The 17221-nt window shown below is 61.3% G+C and overlaps 4 protein-coding genes across 6 annotated transcripts in view; 2 read left to right on the plus strand and 2 right to left on the minus strand.

The window, feature by feature from the left end:
* Positions 1 to 303, minus strand: part of ALYREF (Aly/REF export factor) — a 3765-nt gene extending 3462 nt beyond the window's left edge. Inside the window, exon 1 of the mRNA XM_019661854.1 lies at positions 6 to 303. Within this exon, the coding sequence (XP_019517399.1) occupies positions 6 to 210 (205 nt within the window). The 5' untranslated portion in view covers positions 211 to 303. The remainder of the gene's footprint in view (positions 1 to 5) is intronic.
* A 75-nt stretch (positions 304 to 378) lies between these two features.
* ANAPC11 (anaphase promoting complex subunit 11) lies at positions 379 to 5310 on the plus strand. 2 transcript variants are annotated; one of them, XM_019661978.1, is made up of 3 exons: positions 379 to 594; positions 905 to 1024; positions 4940 to 5310. In XM_019661978.1, the coding sequence occupies exons 2-3, from the start codon at positions 916 to 918 to the stop codon at positions 5083 to 5085; spliced, it is 255 nt and encodes an 84-aa protein (XP_019517523.1). In that variant the 5' UTR covers positions 379 to 594; positions 905 to 915; the 3' UTR covers positions 5086 to 5310. The 2 variants fall into 2 exon arrangements, with proteins under 2 accessions (XP_019517523.1, XP_019517524.1); XM_019661979.1 differs by lacking the exon at positions 379 to 594 and adding an exon at positions 601 to 715.
* Positions 5311 to 5396: 86 nt separating this feature from the next.
* NPB (neuropeptide B) lies at positions 5397 to 8442 on the plus strand. The gene is made up of 2 exons (XM_019661977.1): positions 5397 to 7923; positions 8109 to 8442. Exons 1-2 carry the CDS (start codon positions 7681 to 7683, stop codon positions 8235 to 8237), a joined length of 372 nt encoding a protein of 123 aa, XP_019517522.1. The 5' UTR covers positions 5397 to 7680; the 3' UTR covers positions 8238 to 8442.
* Positions 8443 to 10156: 1714 nt separating this feature from the next.
* On the minus strand, positions 10157 to 16964 carry PCYT2 (phosphate cytidylyltransferase 2, ethanolamine). Of its 2 annotated transcripts, XM_019661821.1 has the most exons (13): positions 16802 to 16962; positions 14816 to 14904; positions 14400 to 14561; positions 14082 to 14148; positions 13434 to 13518; positions 13281 to 13325; positions 12469 to 12607; positions 12184 to 12266; positions 11872 to 11949; positions 11627 to 11692; positions 11422 to 11487; positions 11156 to 11244; positions 10157 to 10938 (listed from the first exon to the last, which is right to left on the minus strand). In XM_019661821.1, the coding sequence occupies exons 1-13, from the start codon at positions 16888 to 16890 to the stop codon at positions 10827 to 10829; spliced, it is 1170 nt and encodes a 389-aa protein (XP_019517366.1). In that variant the 5' UTR covers positions 16891 to 16962; the 3' UTR covers positions 10157 to 10826. The 2 variants fall into 2 exon arrangements, with proteins under 2 accessions (XP_019517366.1, XP_019517367.1); XM_019661822.1 differs by lacking the exon at positions 14400 to 14561 and having other exon boundaries at positions 16802 to 16964.
* Positions 16965 to 17221: the final 257 nt, after the last annotated feature.

A 17221-nucleotide genomic window follows, 5' to 3' on the forward strand; every position in this document is an offset into this window, starting at 1 on the left:
GCCACCGCCGCCCGCCGCGCCGCGGGCGAGGGCCGGCCGGTTCCGGATGGGACCGCCGCCCCGACTCACTCGCGCGGCGGCCTGTACTCCGCCGCCGCGGCCTCCCTGTGAGCCAGCCCGGCCGCGGCCCCGGCCCCCGCCGCGGCCGCCTCGCTGGCTCCGGTTCAGCTTAATGATGTCGTCCAGAGACATGTCCATTTTGTCGGCCATGGCGGGCGCGGAATCGGCCTCGGCTCGAGCCCGCGCGTCAGCACGCCGGAGCGTCACTTCCGGTGCCGCGCGAGGCCTTCCGGTGCCGCGTCCTCGGAGCGGCCGCCGATTGGCTGCGGGCAGGCGGAGGCGGTGGGGTCGGGGCGGCGCGTGCGCACTGGGACGCGGGGTTCAGCGGGCTCCGCTACTAGGTGCCGGGCCGCCGCCGCGATAGTTTTTGTAGCTTCCCGCGCGGGCGCCGGCGCTGCCAACTGAAGGCGGGCGGAGCTGCGCGCGATTAAGTCCGCTCGGGCGCAGGGGCGGGGCGGAGCAGGGCTCGCCGCCCCTCCCCTCAGGCGACTGCGGCTGGGTGGTGGTTTCCCGCGTGAACTCACAGCAAGCGAGGTTTGAGATTCCGTCCGTCACCCCCAAGCCAGTCAGGTCCTTCGAGGAGTGCTGTCTGGCGTTTGGGCAGTTATTCACGAAAGCCAGCGCTCCCTTTGGCGGGTCTTTGCAGATGCCCTGAGTGCGTGGCGAGCATCCGGGGCCCCTGGTCCTCCCACGGGCGACCCCTTTAGCCGATCCTGCTCCTCTCGGCGGCTAAAGGCGTTTCTCAGGGCGGACCCTCGGCCACGGGCAGCCTCCCTTGTTTGGTGCCTAAATGCTGTCGCTCTGCAGACTGAGGGCAGCAGGTGGTTTCTTCCCTCGCCCGCAGGCTCCACCGTCATGAAGGTGAAGATTAAGTGCTGGAACGGCGTGGCCACTTGGCTCTGGGTGGCCAACGACGAGAATTGCGGCATCTGCCGGATGGCCTTTAATGGCTGCTGCCCGGACTGTGAGTGTCCCCTGTGCTCGCTGTCTCTTGAGCTCTGTTTACTCGCCTGGCATGCTGTCTCCCCCAGAAATACCTGCACAAAGTCCCAGGGTTTTGGTTTCCCTTTTCTCAAGAAAAGCTGGCAGAGAAAAGGCAGGCGGTTTGGGCCCCATATTTGTATAAAGACGCCATCAAAAGCTTTGTAAGGAAAAGTAGTGCAGCCTTTTATCGTGATCAAACTGGGCTGGGAAACTCATGGGACAAAGAGATACGTTAAAACTTTTTATTTGAAAATCCTCGAACAAAAAAAGGAGTATTAACAATAGAAGGGTACTCCCTCCATCGAGCACATGGATTAACAGTGAAGAACGTTTCCATATTCTCCACTTGTCCCCAGATGTCTTCTTCCTGGGTGGTCTGAACCAGGACTCCCCATTTGATGACTCTGCTCCTTAGCTATTTAGAACAGCCCTTCCACACCCCTTTCTCCCCTTTTAAGACATCTGACTCCGTTAGGAAGCCCATGTGTTACCTTGCAAAGTGCCTACCATCAAGTTTTGTCGGATTTCTTCTTTGTGATGAGTTTTGCTCCGTTCCTTAGTCCCCAGGATGTTCTGCGAAGTAGAAATGTTTGATAATGCATTTAGGTCAAAAGCAGCTTTTTGCACCAATAAATTGAGTTTTTAGTCAGACTCAAGTGAACCCAAAGCAGAAGCAAGGGTCAAGGCTTGGCCTAGGGGACAAGGGTGGTCCCAGGAGGAAAGTGGGGCTTGGGGACTGCTGAGGAGTTCCTCACTGCCCTGTGAATGACTAGCCTTTTTTGTGGGGCTAGGTGAGTGCCCAGAACAATAACAGTGCTTTGCTTCTTGCAGTGAAATGTAAACCATTGACTTATTGACTTCTAGTGCAAATACTATTTTATTCCAGGCTTAGTCTATTTTTTTTTTAATTAAAGTTTATTGGGGTGACAATTGTTAGCAAAGTTACATATTGTAGATTACAGGTGTACAATTCTGTAATACATCATCTATATATCACATTGTGTGTTTACCACCCAGAGTCAGTTCTCCTTCCATCACCATATACCATATTTTCCCATGTATAAGACGCACCCTTTTTCGAAAAATTTGGGGTCTAAAAACTGGGTGCGTCTTATATAGTGGTTGTAGAATTTTTTTTTAATGAAATACACATTTTTTAGAATTAGTTTCAGCTGTAAGTTGTAGATTTTTTAACTTGCATTTCCCACAAGTGATGAGGAGTTGTATGAATTTTACGATGAATAAAACTTGAGTTCAATAACTTAATCTAATACATTTTTTTTCAAATTTCGGGCCCCAAAATTAAGGTGCGTCTTACACATGGAAGAGTCTTATACATGGGGAAATACGGTATTTGATCCCCTTTACCCTCATCTACCCCACCCCCACCTGAATCTATATCTCTCTTGGCTGAAAGGCAATCTCATTACCCAGGAATCAATCCATCCTGATCCAATCAAATGGGTGGGACTTAATCTTAGGAAGTCATTGATTGGCTCTACTTGATCAGACTTTATTTAGAACAGCAATGCACAGGGTTTGGTTTTATTTAATTTAAAAAAAAAATTTTTTTTAGCTGAGCCATCCTGCCACCTGTTGGCAGCTCAGCCCGCAGCTCAGCTCGGGCCTGAATCCAACCAGTGACCCTGTTGCTCAGAGCTCACACTCTTGAGTGATATTTAATCTATTTTAAATTGCCCTTCCTAAATACCCCAGAGGCAGTGGGTGCCTGAAGGGGCAAATCCTTGCAACTTTCTAAGCAACAGATTGTTACTTTCTGAAAAGGCCTCAAAAGCATTTTTGTGGCCATACCCTTGGGCAATATGAGCCAGTGAGCCTGTGTAAAGATGGCACCAGTGGGCCCACCCAACCTGCAGAGCCTGCCAGTACGATTCCACCTGGGCCTGTGGCTGGACATCGCCACATGTGGGCGTGCCATCTGCGAGAGGAAGGGTTCAGAGTTTGAGCCTTGGACCTTGTGGAGCGAGCCAGTTGTAAAGTTCACGGCACCTGACAAGCGATCTTGATTCTGTACAAGCGATTCTGTACAGATAAGGTGGTGCTGGGTTTCTGTGGCTGAAGTGGAACCCCTGCAGGGAACGACAGCCTGAGGCTGTGCTAAACCCTCTCAGTGTTGTAGAGGGATCTGGGAGTGTCTTGTTGAGAGGTGTTGTAACTCAAAAGGACTTCCATCAAGACACTCGCAGGCCCTTGGGGTCACTGACCTTGTGCCTGTGTGCTCGTTACGTGCCCCAGGCATGTTCTGTCCACATGCTCTGCAGCAGTGGCTGGGTGGCTGGGTGCCCCACCAGGGGGCTAGCAGGCTCCTGCTCATGGTTTTCCCTCCTCTATTTGTAAGGGACTCTAATTTCTATAGGGTGCTTCCAAGGGGTGTTCTTTCTATTGAGGTTGGAAAGGCTGGGGACCGGGGGTGTCCAGGTGGGGGGAACTAATCTAGATCAGGTGTTACACCATGTGGGCTCCTGGCACAGGCTTGGGAAGTAGAATGACTTATTACATATTTTGTATTTGCTGAGCACATAATTTTCTGGTGGTTTTGTCATAAAAGCTCAGGAAGGGAGGGACATTTTTGTTATAGAAAGTTTTTTTTAAAAAAAGGTTGAGAACCACTGCTCTTAACAAGTGAATGAGAAGATGGAGGGATGGCCACTGTCCCTCGTGACTCGGGGGATGGCTGTGCCGTGCGGGCAGGGAGCCGTGTGTGCTCAGGAGCCCACGTGTGTCCCTGACCCAGCACCCACTCTGGCCGCCTGTCTGAGATGGGGTAATGCCGAGGCTGCGGAGTGTTGTGAGGCTGGATGAGTGTCCAGGCCGGGTTCCCAGCCCATTGTTGTGTTCGAGCAGCTGCTAAGTGGGGTTTCCAGAGCATCGTTTTGTGGCTTGGCCGTGCTGTTATTTCTTTAACATGCTGCAGGATCAAACACCCCATGTCTGGTGTCAAGAGTGGCGGCCAGGCCTGGCTCTGTGGTCACAGGTCCAAAGGCAGTTCTGTCCTCTGCACCTAGAACATGTGTTGCAGATGGAGCTGCTGCCCGGACAAGACGTCCCTGCTCACCAGGCCTGGCTTGTTTCTGAGGTCCCTCGTGTCTGTGCAGCAGTGACACCTGGATACAACTAGCGCTGGAGAAGTGTAGAGGGCCCCGAGGCAGTGATGTGGGGAAAGGCACCCCGGGATACGGTGGAGGCAGTGAGCTTCAGCTCCTGGATGTCCTTGGGGACCCTGCCCTGGGACTTGGGGAGCTCACTGTGTGCTGCTGGCCCAGCTGACTGACAGGGTGTTTTGGAATCTGGGCGCGGCAGTGTGGAGTGTCCTCTCCGTGGACATAGCACTCCCAGGTGCTGGCAGCATGTGCTTGGGCCTTGGAGGTTGGACCCTTTCAGGCTAGAAACGGAAGAGAGCTGGAAGGTAGTGCCATGCCTGCTCCGAGCGTGTAACAGGCCAGGCCATAAACACCAGTGTCCCAGCCCACTCCTGTGTCCTGCCCCCTGTAGAAGGAACCTTGTTGGTCCCGAGGCCCCAGCCCTCTTAGCCCTCGTGCTCTTGATCAGAGGGATAGTCCTCCTCAGATGTGCGTGTCCTCAGCGGGTGCCTCGACTGTGACAGTGCAGCTTTCTTGGCATCCCAGGTCAAGTGGCCCAGCTGGAGTGTGTCTGCCGATGGGCCCAGGCCTTAGTAGGCCAGCACTCCTGCCACTGAGCCCCTGAGCTGCTCCACCTGGGGGGTCCATGCAGATCCTGGGGGTGGCCTTGCAGCAGTTGTGATACTCCTGAGATCTCTTCCCTGAGAGGCCTCAGCCAGCCTTGGTGCCGATGCCTAACGTCCCGGGGTCCCGTGCTCTGTGTGACCCCCTCGTCATCCCTGTCCCCTGTGCAGGCAAGGTGCCAGGCGACGACTGCCCGCTGGTGTGGGGCCAGTGCTCACACTGCTTCCATATGCACTGCATCCTCAAGTGGCTCAACGCACAGCAGGTCCAGCAGCACTGCCCCATGTGCAGGCAGGAGTGGAAGTTCAAGGAGTAAGCCGCCCCTGCACAGGGCCGTCCCTGGGCGAAGACAGGGTGAGATGAGGACTGGAGCTGCGTTGTCCCTGCCACCGCAGCGCTGACACTTTTATCCAATAAAAAAAGCTCATTAAACCGCCTGCGCCTCGCCGGAGGCCTCTGGTTGCCTGTTGTCTTGGCGCTGACGTGGCCTCCGTGTGCTGTGCGTTGATATGAAAAGTCATGAATAAACATCTCTGCAGTATAGCTGAGGTCCTGAGTCATTCTGGGAGGAAAAGGAGCACAGGCTCAGCCGGAAGACCCTGGGGCAGGAGTGCTGGCCCTGCAAAGGCCCTGGGGTATGTTCATGTCAACGGGGCAGTGAAGGCAACGTGGTGCAGAGGCCCATGGCCCATCAGCCAGCTTCTCACCTGATGGAAGGCAGGCGGGGGCCCTGGGGACCGCCCCTCAGGCTGGTCTGTGGGACCCTGGCTGGACGTGGCGGGCAGCCACTGCCTGCAGCCCCTCCTGCCAGAAGGCCGTCCCGCAGCAGGTGCTGGTCGAGGTGGGACTGGCTGTGAGGATGCCATGGCAGTCGGTCACAGTCCCTTCTTTCCTCAAACAAGGTCAGCGAAGGGGCCAGTGTCCTTGACATCAAGCTGTGTGACCCCAGGTGTCAGGGCCTCCCCCACCTAGGGAAGGACAGCCCTTGGGAGGCTCCCTTGGGCTCCTTTGCCCCTCCACAGCCCCTGGGTGTGGGGGGGAGGGCAACAGTCTCAGCCCCAGGAATCGGGCAGGCAGCTTCTGGGGGGGACTGCTGTAGGCTGCGTGTTCATTCTCCATGACCCCCTCGGGGTTGCTGCCCTGTGCTCCATAGTCATCGCTTCTGTCTGCCTGTCCTGAGCCCCCAGGAGAGAAGGCAGGACGGCTCACTCAGAGGGCGGGCCTCACCTCCCGCCCGGACATAGTACCCAGAGGAGAGGAGGCTCTGGGACCATCGCCCTCTCGGAAGGTGCCCCTTGGCCAGAAACCCAGCTGCAGGGTCCCTGCACTGGTTGCTATCCTGGGAAGTACACACCCAAAGGAAGACACGTGACCAGGACATACGGGGAGCATGAGGGGCGCCTGAGTGAGCCTAATGGCCACTGTCACCTGCTGGGGGGCAGCTGGCGGCCCTGCCTGGTGCCCTCCCGGGCCCTGGGATCTGGGCGGCCACTCTTCTCAGAGCCTCTCTGTTTACAGTGTGTCCAGATCTGGGGAGTCACAAGGGGTTCAGGAGAGGGAGGTAGGCTGGGGCTCCAGCCGAGGACCCCACTGGGCGGCCTGCGGCTTTCTGACCTCTTCCTGGCCTGCCCCCTGCACTTGGGGAGTTCTCTCCTGTGACAGGAAGTACCCACAGGGACCCAGCCTCCCAGGCGTTCACTCACCCATTGGGATAGGTGCTCAGCCCAGAGGGGTTCCCAGCCTGCCCCAGGTCACAGCATCCTCTTGGGGGGCAACCCCCACTTCCTGCACTGGGACTCCTCAGAACTGTTTTCTTTGTTCCAGCCTGGTCTCGGGGCCACCTTGAGCTGGACACAATTGCCCACCAGGCCCTATACACACCCAGACTCCAGCCAGGTACGTTCTTCCAGGAAGCGCAGGACCCCATACCCTCAGCCTGCTCTCCCTCCCCAGAGGACGGGGTCACACCACCCCCGCCCTTGCAGACCTCCCCCCTGGCCTCCCCTCGTCCCCCAGTGAGCCATCCTGCCTACCCTGCCACCAGCTCCGTTCTCCCACCCAGCTGTGGCTTCAGTCGGGGACTGGGTCCAGTGCATCTCCTGGGTGCTGGAACATAGTGGATGTTTAACAACAGCTTCCGCAGGGCAGTGACATGTCTCCTTCCCTGAGGCCAGCCCCAGAGTGTGTGGACCAGTGTTTGGGGTGAATGCGGACAAGGCCCCAAGTTCCTGAGGCCATCCATCCCAGGGACCTCGGATCTCCTGGGCCACCCCTTGACCCAGTTTCTAGAGGTTGGGCCTGGCTTTGCACCCCCCCCCCCAGCAGCAGCCCTGTTGATAGAACCTTCCCCCTTGGGTGTGAAACACCGAGGCCCTTAGGCCAGCCCAGATTGATTGTTCTCGAGAAGCCCTGGTCTTGAGGTCAGCTCCCCTTTGGAGCAGGAAAAATTGTCCCCTGGGCACAGTATAGTCAGTGGCTCTCTCTCCAGCCTCATGAGCCCTGAGGACCTCTGAGGGGTGACTCTTAGGGCTGGGGCACCCTCAGATTGGTTGAGGGTTCAGTGCAGCCCCACTTGCCTCTCCTCTGAGGCCCCACGGTACCCGGCCACGAGCAGTGGAAGCAGCCCGGGCGCCCCCTCATTAGCAGCAGGCAGGGCTGGAGACAGGACGTCTGGCAGGGGTGGGAAGGGCGGGGCGACCGGCCCCCATCAAGCGCTGGACTCACCTGCGCCTCCAGCCACGGTCTGCGCCTGCCTGCCTGCCTGCCTGCCTGCCGGCCGAGGAAGCCGACGATCCGCAGCGCCGCCCCCGCGCCCCTCACGCCCGCCCCGCCCCGCCCCATCCCCACCGCAGATATAAGGCGCCCCGGCTGCCGCAGCCCGGAGCCCCGACGCCCATGCTGTCCCGTCCTCATGGCCCGACCTGCGCCGCTCGCCGCTGCCGCCCTGGCACTGTGCCTGCTGCTGGCGCCGCCCGCCCTCGCGTGGTACAAGCAGGCGGCAGGGCCCAGCTCGTACTCGGTGGGCCGCGCCGCGGGGCTGCTGTCCGGCTTCCGCGGGTACCAGTACGCGCGGCGCTCCGAGCCCCCCGTGGGCGCGGGACCCTCGGGCCGGGCCGGCGCCTTCCCAAAGCTGCGCCCCAGCCTGCGGAGCCCAGTGAGTGCGGGCGACGGGGATGCGGGGCACTGGAAAGTGGGATGGGGGTGCGAGCATTTGGGGGCGAGGTAGGATGAGGGGCAGAGGGGTGCGGAAGGGTGGGAAAGGGCACAGGCAGTGGGGGGTGCAGAGCGGGGTGAGGAACGGGGCGCGCGGGCTGCCCCTCAGCGTCCTCCTGCCTGCAGACTGTCTGCGTCAAGGACATCACCCCCAACCTGCACAGCTGCCAACGGCTCCCCGACGGACGAGCCACCTTCCAGTGCAAGGCAGACGTCTTCTTGTCGCTCCGCGCAGCGGACTGTCGCAGCGCCTGAGGCACCACCTGATACCTGGACGTCGCTTGTCTCCTGCGGGTATCCCTGCAGCCCACAGCTCAGCCCAGGCCCCCCCAGGCCCCAGGGCTCGAGATGGCGCCCAGGGCTGCATACCCCATCTCCATCGTAAATGGCTAGATGAATAAATGACTAGTGCTGCGGGCCTCAGAGTGTGGGCGCTGCTGGAGGGGGGCAGGGCCCTGTCAGTCTCTAAACCAACCCTGTCCCCAAACCACAGGGCCTGGCCCCTACCAGGTCCTGGGGCTTTCCTGAAACACCCTGTACAGGAGCACCCCGAACCCCACTGCTCCAGAAATGCTGCTGTGAACATTCTGTGGCCCCCACCCTCTCGGCCAGAGGCTGCTCTCCAAGTCTGACCTCTCCAGTCCTGTCCCTTGTCACCCATACCTCCTTGCCTTTGCCCCCCACTAGCCATAAGGTTACTCAGCCAGCTCCAATGTCCCTCTACAGAAGACCCCCTAACCACCCCACCCAGGTGGCCCGAATCCGGGTTTCTTGAGGCCAAAGCTCTTCCCGACTAGAGGGGCAGCTCCTTGGGCAGCCCCCGCCCCAGTACCTCAAAATACTGCGCACAAACCAATGCATGGGGTGTGCCGCCCAATGAGCCAGCTGGCCCGGGGAGGAGGGGCGGCCAGTCGTGCAGTTCCAAGGTGAGCAGGGGCTGCCCAGAGGCCCTCCTGCCCACACAGGGCTGGGTGCCCCTGGTGCCGAGCAGCTGGCCTGCGGGGAGCTCTGTTCATCCCTCCCCACAGCTCTGGTGCTGCCCAGCCTAGAGGCTTCGGAGCACCGGCCCCCACTCAGGTTAACTACTGCCGCCCTTGCCCCACCCCACTCAGGCCGACGCTGAGTTCCCTTCTGAGCATGAGCTGGGGGCTCTGGCAAGTGGCTAAGCGGGGCCGGAGCCTTGGTCCCAGAGGTCCCAGGCCTGTCTTGTGGGGTGTCCCCCCACCCCATGGAGCATGAGGCCAGCTGGGCCTCCGGGGGCCCCCTGCTCAGAGGCCGTGGGTGGCACCCACGATTGCTTTGCACCTGGGTAGATGCGTCTCCAGGGGCGATGACCTCCCAGACCCCCAGGTCCTGCTCCTCCACCTGTGGCCCAGCCAGGGCTCACTGGCCGCTGCTTTGGGGCAGTCCCTACCTCAGGGTGCCACCCAGCAGGCCTAGGGCTGACTAGCATCACGAGCCTCGGCTGCTCCCCGTCCCCCCCATCTGAGTCTACAGGGGACTGGCTGGTCCCTCAGCTCAGGGACCAGTGTGGGCAGGTCCTGTAGCACAGGCCTGAGGTTGGAGAGCCCAGATAGAGTGAGGTGCACAGAGGGCCCTGTGCCTTAGCAGTGCCCCCAACTTTGGAGGGAGGGCAGGAAAGTGGGTGGTGGCTGCCCACATGCGGATGTGCGTGATGTGAACTTTCATGGTCACCTTGCTTCACTTGCCCACAAGGGGCTCTCAGTTAAACCTCCAGAATGGCAAAACCAAAAGACAGGCCAGGCCCACCTCATACTAGAGAGAACGCTGGCCCTGGGCTCCCGTGGGGCCCGGCTTGCAGGTGCCCCCGACCCAGGAGCTGAAGGGCACAGACTATTCTGGAGGGAAGGAGGGGCTGACAAACACCATCACAATCCTCACTTCTGAACAGACCCCAACCAAGCCACTGCCTGCCCCACCCCTCAGGGGGCGGGGTCCCCGCCGTGCAGCTGCGGGTGCTCCAAGTAGGCTGACTTCCATGCCGGAGGGAGACCCTGAGAGTCACTGGGCCCCAGTGGAGAGCCCGGTCCGGTTCTGTGCAGAACTGTGGGGACTGAGCCTCTCACCTTCCCGATGACAGACCCTGCCTGGCTGCTGCCCTCCCTTCTGGGTTTCCTGGTCCCGTCCAGCAGGGGTGACAGCCTGACACAGAGTGCCTCCCACCAGGTTTATTTGGTTGTACACCAGCCAGTTACACACAAAATCAAGAAGACTGTGTGGGTAGAGCAGGAGGCTGGCCTGGGCACGGGGGCGCAGGGTCCTGGAGCCAGGCCCTGGGGCACCAGGGACACACCGTGGGGCAGAGGGTGCCTGTGCAGGAGGCAGCCTGGTCTGCACCGAGGAGGAAATGCAGTGGCCTTTGAGTCAGTTTCCCTGAAGTGGGCTCCCACCGAGCTGGACGGGCAGGAAGTGCCACTCAGTGCCAGGCGGCAGGGGGTGTCCTGGTCTGGAGGAGCCGTCCAGGAGGCAGAATGAGGGAGCAGCAATGGGGCCAGGATGGAAGCGGGGCCTTCCCTGGCACACATTGCAGCACCCCTTGCTCGGAGATGCCCTCTGCTCGCCCTGCCCGCTGGGCTGCTCCAGTGCAGGACTCCTGTGCAGCTTGGCGGGAAGGGCGTGAGGGCTGCAAGCCGGGTGCCTTGTGGGCAGGGGGTAGGAGACGGGGTACTCCACGCCAGTCCTTCCAAGACCAGGCCGATTAGAGGGGGGACGCCGCAGCTCTGTCCAAAACTATGTGAGCCGAACTCTGGACCCACACGTGGGAAACAGAGCAGGGAGGGCAGCACTCCAGGTCTCCCGCTGATTGGCCCCCTCCGTTGGAAGTCAGAAGTCATAGTCGCTTTCCCCCTGGGGCTGCGACTCCTGCTGCCTCATGGCCTCCAGGAAGGCCAGCTCCTTGGCCTCTTTCTTCTGGTTCCGGGCCTCGTACTCCAGCCTGGGGAGCAGGGGGGCGGTGAGCTGTGCGCCCCATCCGGGGCCTCAGCTCCGCGTGCCCCACCTGTTTTTTTTTTTTTTTTTTTAGCTGAGCCATCCAGCCACCTGTTGGCAGCTCAGCTTAGGCCGGGAATCGAACTGGCAACCCTGTTGCTCAGCGCTCACACTCTTGAGCGAGCTCGTAACCAGCGGAGCCGCGCGGCCGGGCCACTCCTCACCTGTTCTTGATGATACGCTGCACGATGAGGTCCGTGGTGAGGTCGTTCCTGCTGTCGATCTGACAGAAGATGCCCCTTCTCTTGGGCTCCTGGAGGCCAGGAGGAGGGGGAAATGAGCGCGCTCCTCTGGTCCCCAAGGAGACTGCCTGGCTGCCCGGGCCCATTGGGTCCCCACCCCGGTGCGTGGGGCAGTTACTCCCACGTGTTAGCAGCTGCCTCCTGACAGCATTCCCCAGACAGGTGCCAGGGGCTCAGCCCATGCTCACCTGGTACGGGTCAGAGCCGTCCTTGTCAGGCACGATTTCCGTCTTCCCGTGACACACCAGGTCCACCTGCAGAGAGAGCAGGGGTCAAGGAGCCCTCCCAGCACCCCACGTGGGCCCCCTAGGGAGGCAGCCACAGCCACTGTCCACTGCCTGGCCTCTGCCTCAGCACAGTCCTCCCAGGGTCCCAGCCCACCGGGAGCCTCACCTTGAAGTGGTCCAGGAGCTCTGCTGTGACCGAGTATGGGGCCCCAATCACCACTTCCGACACGTACTGTGGGAACAGGGAACACAGCTGGTTAGCCAGGACCCCACGAGGCTGGACGGTGGTGGGACATGAGCCTAAATGCCAGCCGACGCTGCCGGTGCGCAAAAGGGACTCGGGAGGCATCATAGGGGGCCGGCTGTCCCCTTCCCGCTCCGCCCTGCCCGCCTGGCTGGCCCAGCGCTCACCCGGCAGGCCAGCACGCTCAGGGTTCGCTCGTGCAGGTTCATGATGGGGTAGTTCTTTCCCTTGTAGTGATTGACCTCCTAAGGCCAGAGTGGGGACAGTTCAGCAGGTGCCCTTCCAGCAATTCTTCGTGGGGCCCCCGCCAGCATGGGAAAGCCCCGGACGGTACAAGCCTGCCCCAGGAAGAGGCTGCAGCTCGTCTCCTCTGCCTCCGTCAGCATCCAGGGCTTGCCCCCACAGGCCGCCTGTGCCCACCCTCAACCTGAGGAGCCCCTGAGGTCCCCACGATCAGCTGCCCGGGGAGGGGGCGAGACCTGGTCAAAGTGTAAGCCAGCGATGACGTAGGGCCTCTCTGTCAGGCCGTGCACCTTTTCCAGGAAATCCACGTGCCCGATGTCTGTGCCAGGTTCAGGAGTAATAGGACAGGAGCAGCTGCTCTCCCCCGCCTGCCGTGCCTGCACCCCCACCCCCACCCCAGCCAATGGCTGTGGCCCTTCACACACCGCTGTCCAGGGGCCCCTCCAGCCCGCAGCCCACTGGGGCAGGTGTGGACACGGAGAGGAAAGGTCTGGGGCGACACCCCCAGTTCCAGAGGATACGGAACAGGTCAAAGGCGCCGGCCACGTAGATGATGGTGTCGCCCGGCTGGGGCTCCTTCCCAGAAGCAAACTGGATGATCTTCTGGGAAGTCTGCAGAAACTGGGACACCCCCGTCCAGGGGTTCCGCCCCCCCGGGCACTGTAGGCCAAGAGGGGTCTGGTCAGTGACAGGCCTTGCAGGCACATCCCTCACCTAGGCCCACGCCAGAGCCCCTTTTCTCAGCCTGGGGCTGCCTGCACAGGCCTGCCCGTCTGCTCTAGGAGGCACAGGTGTAGGACAGAGGGAGCAGGGGTGCGGCCACAGGCCTCTTCACCCCTGGCTGCAGCCTGAAAGCTCGCTCACGCACTAGTGCTGTGTCAGGGCAGGTGTCTCTGGCAGGGACACTGAGGGTTAGGTGGCAGTGCCTACCGGGTCCACACCACCGCGAGGCTGGGCGGAGCTATGGCTCCACCCTGTGGCCACAGCGGGCAGTGCAGCCACCAGCACCCTGGTCCAGCCTCTGGCAGGAGGGAGACAAGAGGACACAGCCCTCCCTCATAGGGACCCTGCATCCTGAGGCCACCGACTGGTTACCAGGGAGGAGCCTTCTGAGAAAAGTGTCTCCCTGGCAGGTGTCAGGTGAGGGGGCTAAAAAGGGAGAGAGGGCCAGGCCACCTGATTAGAGGCCTCCTGTAACAGGTGGGCAGTCCTTGCTCCGCTTCCAGGCAGCGGCCGCTGTGATCTGTCTCCTGGCCAAGCCAGGCTGTCCGTACCCGCTCAGGCCCAGTAAAGCAGCAAGCAGGGTGGCAGGTGCGGTTCGGGCGACACTCACCTTGCCAAAGCTGTCTGCGTACTCCCGGTACTCTGAGGACATCTCCTGCACAGAAGGGAAAGGGCGGGCAGGGTGGGTGCTCTCGCCTTCCCTCCCAGCAGTGTCCTCGGGCTGGGGACCTCAGAGATCCTGCCCCTATCCCTTGTCACTCACTTGGCCGCGGTGATGGGCCTTGGTCACCAGCAGCATGCGGCCAACGAGGTCCGTGGTGGACACACCCTGGGTGCGTTTGCACTCTCTGGGGACAGAGGTGGTGACAGGTGGGACGGGAGCTCTCGGTTTACCCCACCTAAGGGCAACCCAGCCCCTGGCTGTGCTGTGCACGGGCCTGCTTCTCCTCACTGCTCTCGGCTCCGACAGGAACCAGGACCACGAGGGTGGGGCAGGCCAACAACTTTTTATCAACTAAAGGAAATGATGGACAGAGGGAAAGCATCGCGTGCAGTGTTGGGCCAGCAGCGGCTCTGGGCCCCCTTCTGCCCATGGTCCAACACCAAGGTCCTGCCCCACTGTATGTTCTCTGCCAACGGACTTCCAGGCTCCACTGACCCACGCAGGAGCCGCTGGCCACACTGGCTTTTTAAGTTCAAGTTAATAAAGCAAAACTCAGCTTCCCAGTTGCATCTCCGTTCCCGTTGCCGGCCAGCCACCCGCAGCCTGCGGACACCACACAGACAGCACGCATCTCCAACGCCCCGCATTGGAGCGCCCCCCAGTGCCAATCACGGTCACGAGGAACAGAAAAAGCTTGAGGGGAGTGTCGAGCCCCACTCCTTGGAAGGGGGCCATGATGGGGCTCACCTATACCTCCCAGCCTGCTTCACTTCCTCATAGGTGTCCCGGCCGTCTACGGTCAGCGTGATGTCATCTAAGGGGTGACATGCATGCAGAAACAAAGATTGTTAACCCAAAGCCACCAAGACCTTCAGGGCCCACAACCCCCCCCCCCCAGGCCTGCCCCAGTGGCGTGGGCTCGTTTCTAGGGAAGGACCCAGAGTGTTCCCAGGTCCCCAAAGGGCCCGGTGCTCCCCAAAGCATAAAGCGGCCCAGCACCTCGATGTCTGAGCCTGAGCCCACACTGAGTGCCCAGACCTCTGGAGCCCCACCCGGCCCACTCACTGCCATGGACACAGAAGTCGCAGTTGTACTTGTCCAGTGTCTCCAGCGTGGTGACATAGGGAGCCGCTGGCACCACCTCGTCCACCCACTTGATGGCTTGCACCATCTTGTACCTCTCCTCCTGCGTGAATACTGGGGGCCCCTTGTGCTTGGAGATCTCCTCTAGGACCAGAGAAGCGGGCGAGAATGAGATGGTGACCCATGGGGGGCAGGGCCGCAGGCTCGCCAGCCCCATCTTGGCAACACCCTCTCGCACTCGAGTGGCCACCGCCCTGTCCGTGGGCCAGCAGAGCCGCTCAGGACGGGTTTGCTGGATTACCTTACGGTCCCGTCACCCAACCAGGGTTCCAGGTTGGGGGTTCCCTCTGACAACTAGGCTCTGCAGGGTCTCAGTCAGCAGGGCAGCCCCAGCTTACCATCGGTGTGCACGCCCACGATGAGGTAGTCGCCCATGGCCCGTGCCTGGCGCAGCTGGTTCGAGTGACCATAATGCACCATGTCATAGCTGTGGAGAGGGCGGGGGTCAGTCCCTGGGCCAGGCCAGGGGCAGCGAGAGGGCACAGCCTGGCTCATCTGCGGCTTAAGCCCTCTGAGAAGCAGCCACTGGGAACTGCTCCCCAGGGCCGGCTGGGCCTGGGCTTTCAGAGGAGAGGCGGGCGCTCAGCTCGTCACACCACTGGTCGGTGGGCCCAGGGCCAAATTCAGCAAGCGTGGCGGGCATCTGGCTGTGCCCAGGGACAAGGCCTGTGGATCTGTGGGCTGGAGAGCACAGGGGACTATGCTTGCCCTTAGCCGCCCTGCCCCCACTCCCCTATGCAAAGCACCACAGGTAGTCCCTTTAAGCTGTAGAAGAAACGGTGTTAATTCAGTGTTAATTCAGGGGTGGGCTAAACACTTTCCTGCCCTGAGACAGGTACAGTGGACAGTCCCTGGGGGCTAACATGAAGCCAAGTCCAGCCAGAGAGCAACGGGGCAATCGCTGGCTTTGGAAATCCTGCTTGCTCCCTGCGGCCTCAGGAAACTCAGTGACATTTGCCCTCAGGGGCCAGCAGCCGCTCCCTGTCACCTGGTTCTAGAGCCTTTATCCTCAAATCAGGCCTGGTTAAGAACGCTCAACTGAAGGCCACAGACAGCACCCACTGTGCAGCTTGGGTTCCCACGCGCGCTCTGTGCCCTGGGGAGAACCCACACACGTCTCTGCAGGCCCCGCGCTGTGCCCTGCCCGCTCTGCCTCTTCCAGCCTCACATCACCTTCTGAGTGGGCAAAGCTGTCCCTGCTTCTGCAGGTGACCCAGGCCATTGGGTGTACAGAGCCGTTCTACTCAACACCACCTGTTACCCCCATCTCAGCACGCCAGGCCCCAGCAGACACACCTGGGGTCACAGGGCTCTGGCCCTGGGGTAAGAGAAAAGGGAAGCCCAAATCCAGCAGCCAGGCCATCCCTGTGCCCATTGGATAGGCTGGGCCAAGGGTTGCAAGAAGGCAGCGTGGCACTGGGTCCAGGGTGTGTCCCAGTCACTGTGGCCTGATGGCTGCAGCCTGGCCAGGGCCAAGGTCAGAGTCTACCGACACGAAGCCAGGCTCCCTCTCCCCAAGGTGATTCAGGCACAGCCTCGAGTGCTCTCCTCTGAAGCCCTGGGCTGTGCAGGTAGAGGTGTTTCTTTCTCTACTTCGCTCAAGTAAATGTCTGAGAAAGCACGGAAAGGGGCAAGTTATCAGTTGGCAGCCCCACAAATCTTCAAACAGCCCTGGCTGTCTGGCTTGCCAGAAAAGAGGGCGGATGGGCATGGAACCCTCCTGGGGTGGGTCCAGGAGCCGGGGGCTTCCCTGGGAGTGCTGGACAGAGTCAGGCAATTCCTGCGCGCTGACACTGCCTGGACACCCAAGAGGACCTCTCTGGTCGTGTGCTGGGCGAGCTGGGGAGCCTGACACAGAGACCCCAGGAAGACATTTGGGTGCCTGGCTCCTTAAGAGGGAGGGAGGGAGCTCCTGATGGGCTGAAACGATTAAATAAACTCATCAGATGAGAGAGGCACGACCCTTGCCACCACCACACAGGAGCTGGGCGGGTCGGCCGGGCTCGTTCTGCGGCTTTACTGGCAAATGTCAAGGCAGGAGCGCCTCAGGGCAAGGCGCTTCTCTCACAACCCTCACCAAGTCCCCAGTGCCAGCCAGCAGGCCCGGCCTCCGGCGTGAGACCCCCACGATGGGCTGCCCGCGGTGGGGGCGACCCCCGGTCCTAGGAGCCCTCCGGACGCAGGCAGGCCGAGCCTGCCGCCTTATGCCCCCCTAACTCCCCGCTATTGACGGCCAATTCCGGGCCCCGGGGAAGGGCGGCTCACAGACGGGTCTCCGGCCGCAGCGCAGCAGCCCCCTGCCCGCCAACGCCCTCCGTGCTCACCAGCCGTCGCACCACACCCGCACGTCACGCCTGCCCCCTGTGACCGGCCGCTCCGCGCCGCCCAACGCCCCGTGCCCGTTTCGGATCATGTCCCCCCAGCAGCGCCGCGGCTCGGCCAGCTCCGCGACTCTGAGCTGCGGGCGCCCGCCCCCTCTGCGCACGCGCCATCACGCGGGCCTCACCAGCCGCACAGGACCAATCGCGAGCGCCACCCCGCCCGCCTGCAGCGCAGCCAATCGCGTGGGCGACCGACCCTGGCAGGACGGAGCCCCGCCCCTCCGCTCGCGGCCAATGGCGTGCACACGTCGCCCCTCCGCTCGCATCTGAAGGGGCGGGGCGGGACCACCTGGGGCCCTTTCCGCCCCACCAGCCCAGATGGGGACCCGCTCCGACAGACAGCGTCAGAAGGAGTCACTCGAT

This window comes from Hipposideros armiger, unplaced genomic scaffold (assembly GCF_001890085.2).
Source record: "Hipposideros armiger isolate ML-2016 unplaced genomic scaffold, ASM189008v1 scaffold_362, whole genome shotgun sequence".
NCBI classification, from domain to species: Eukaryota; Metazoa; Chordata; class Mammalia; order Chiroptera; family Hipposideridae; genus Hipposideros; species Hipposideros armiger.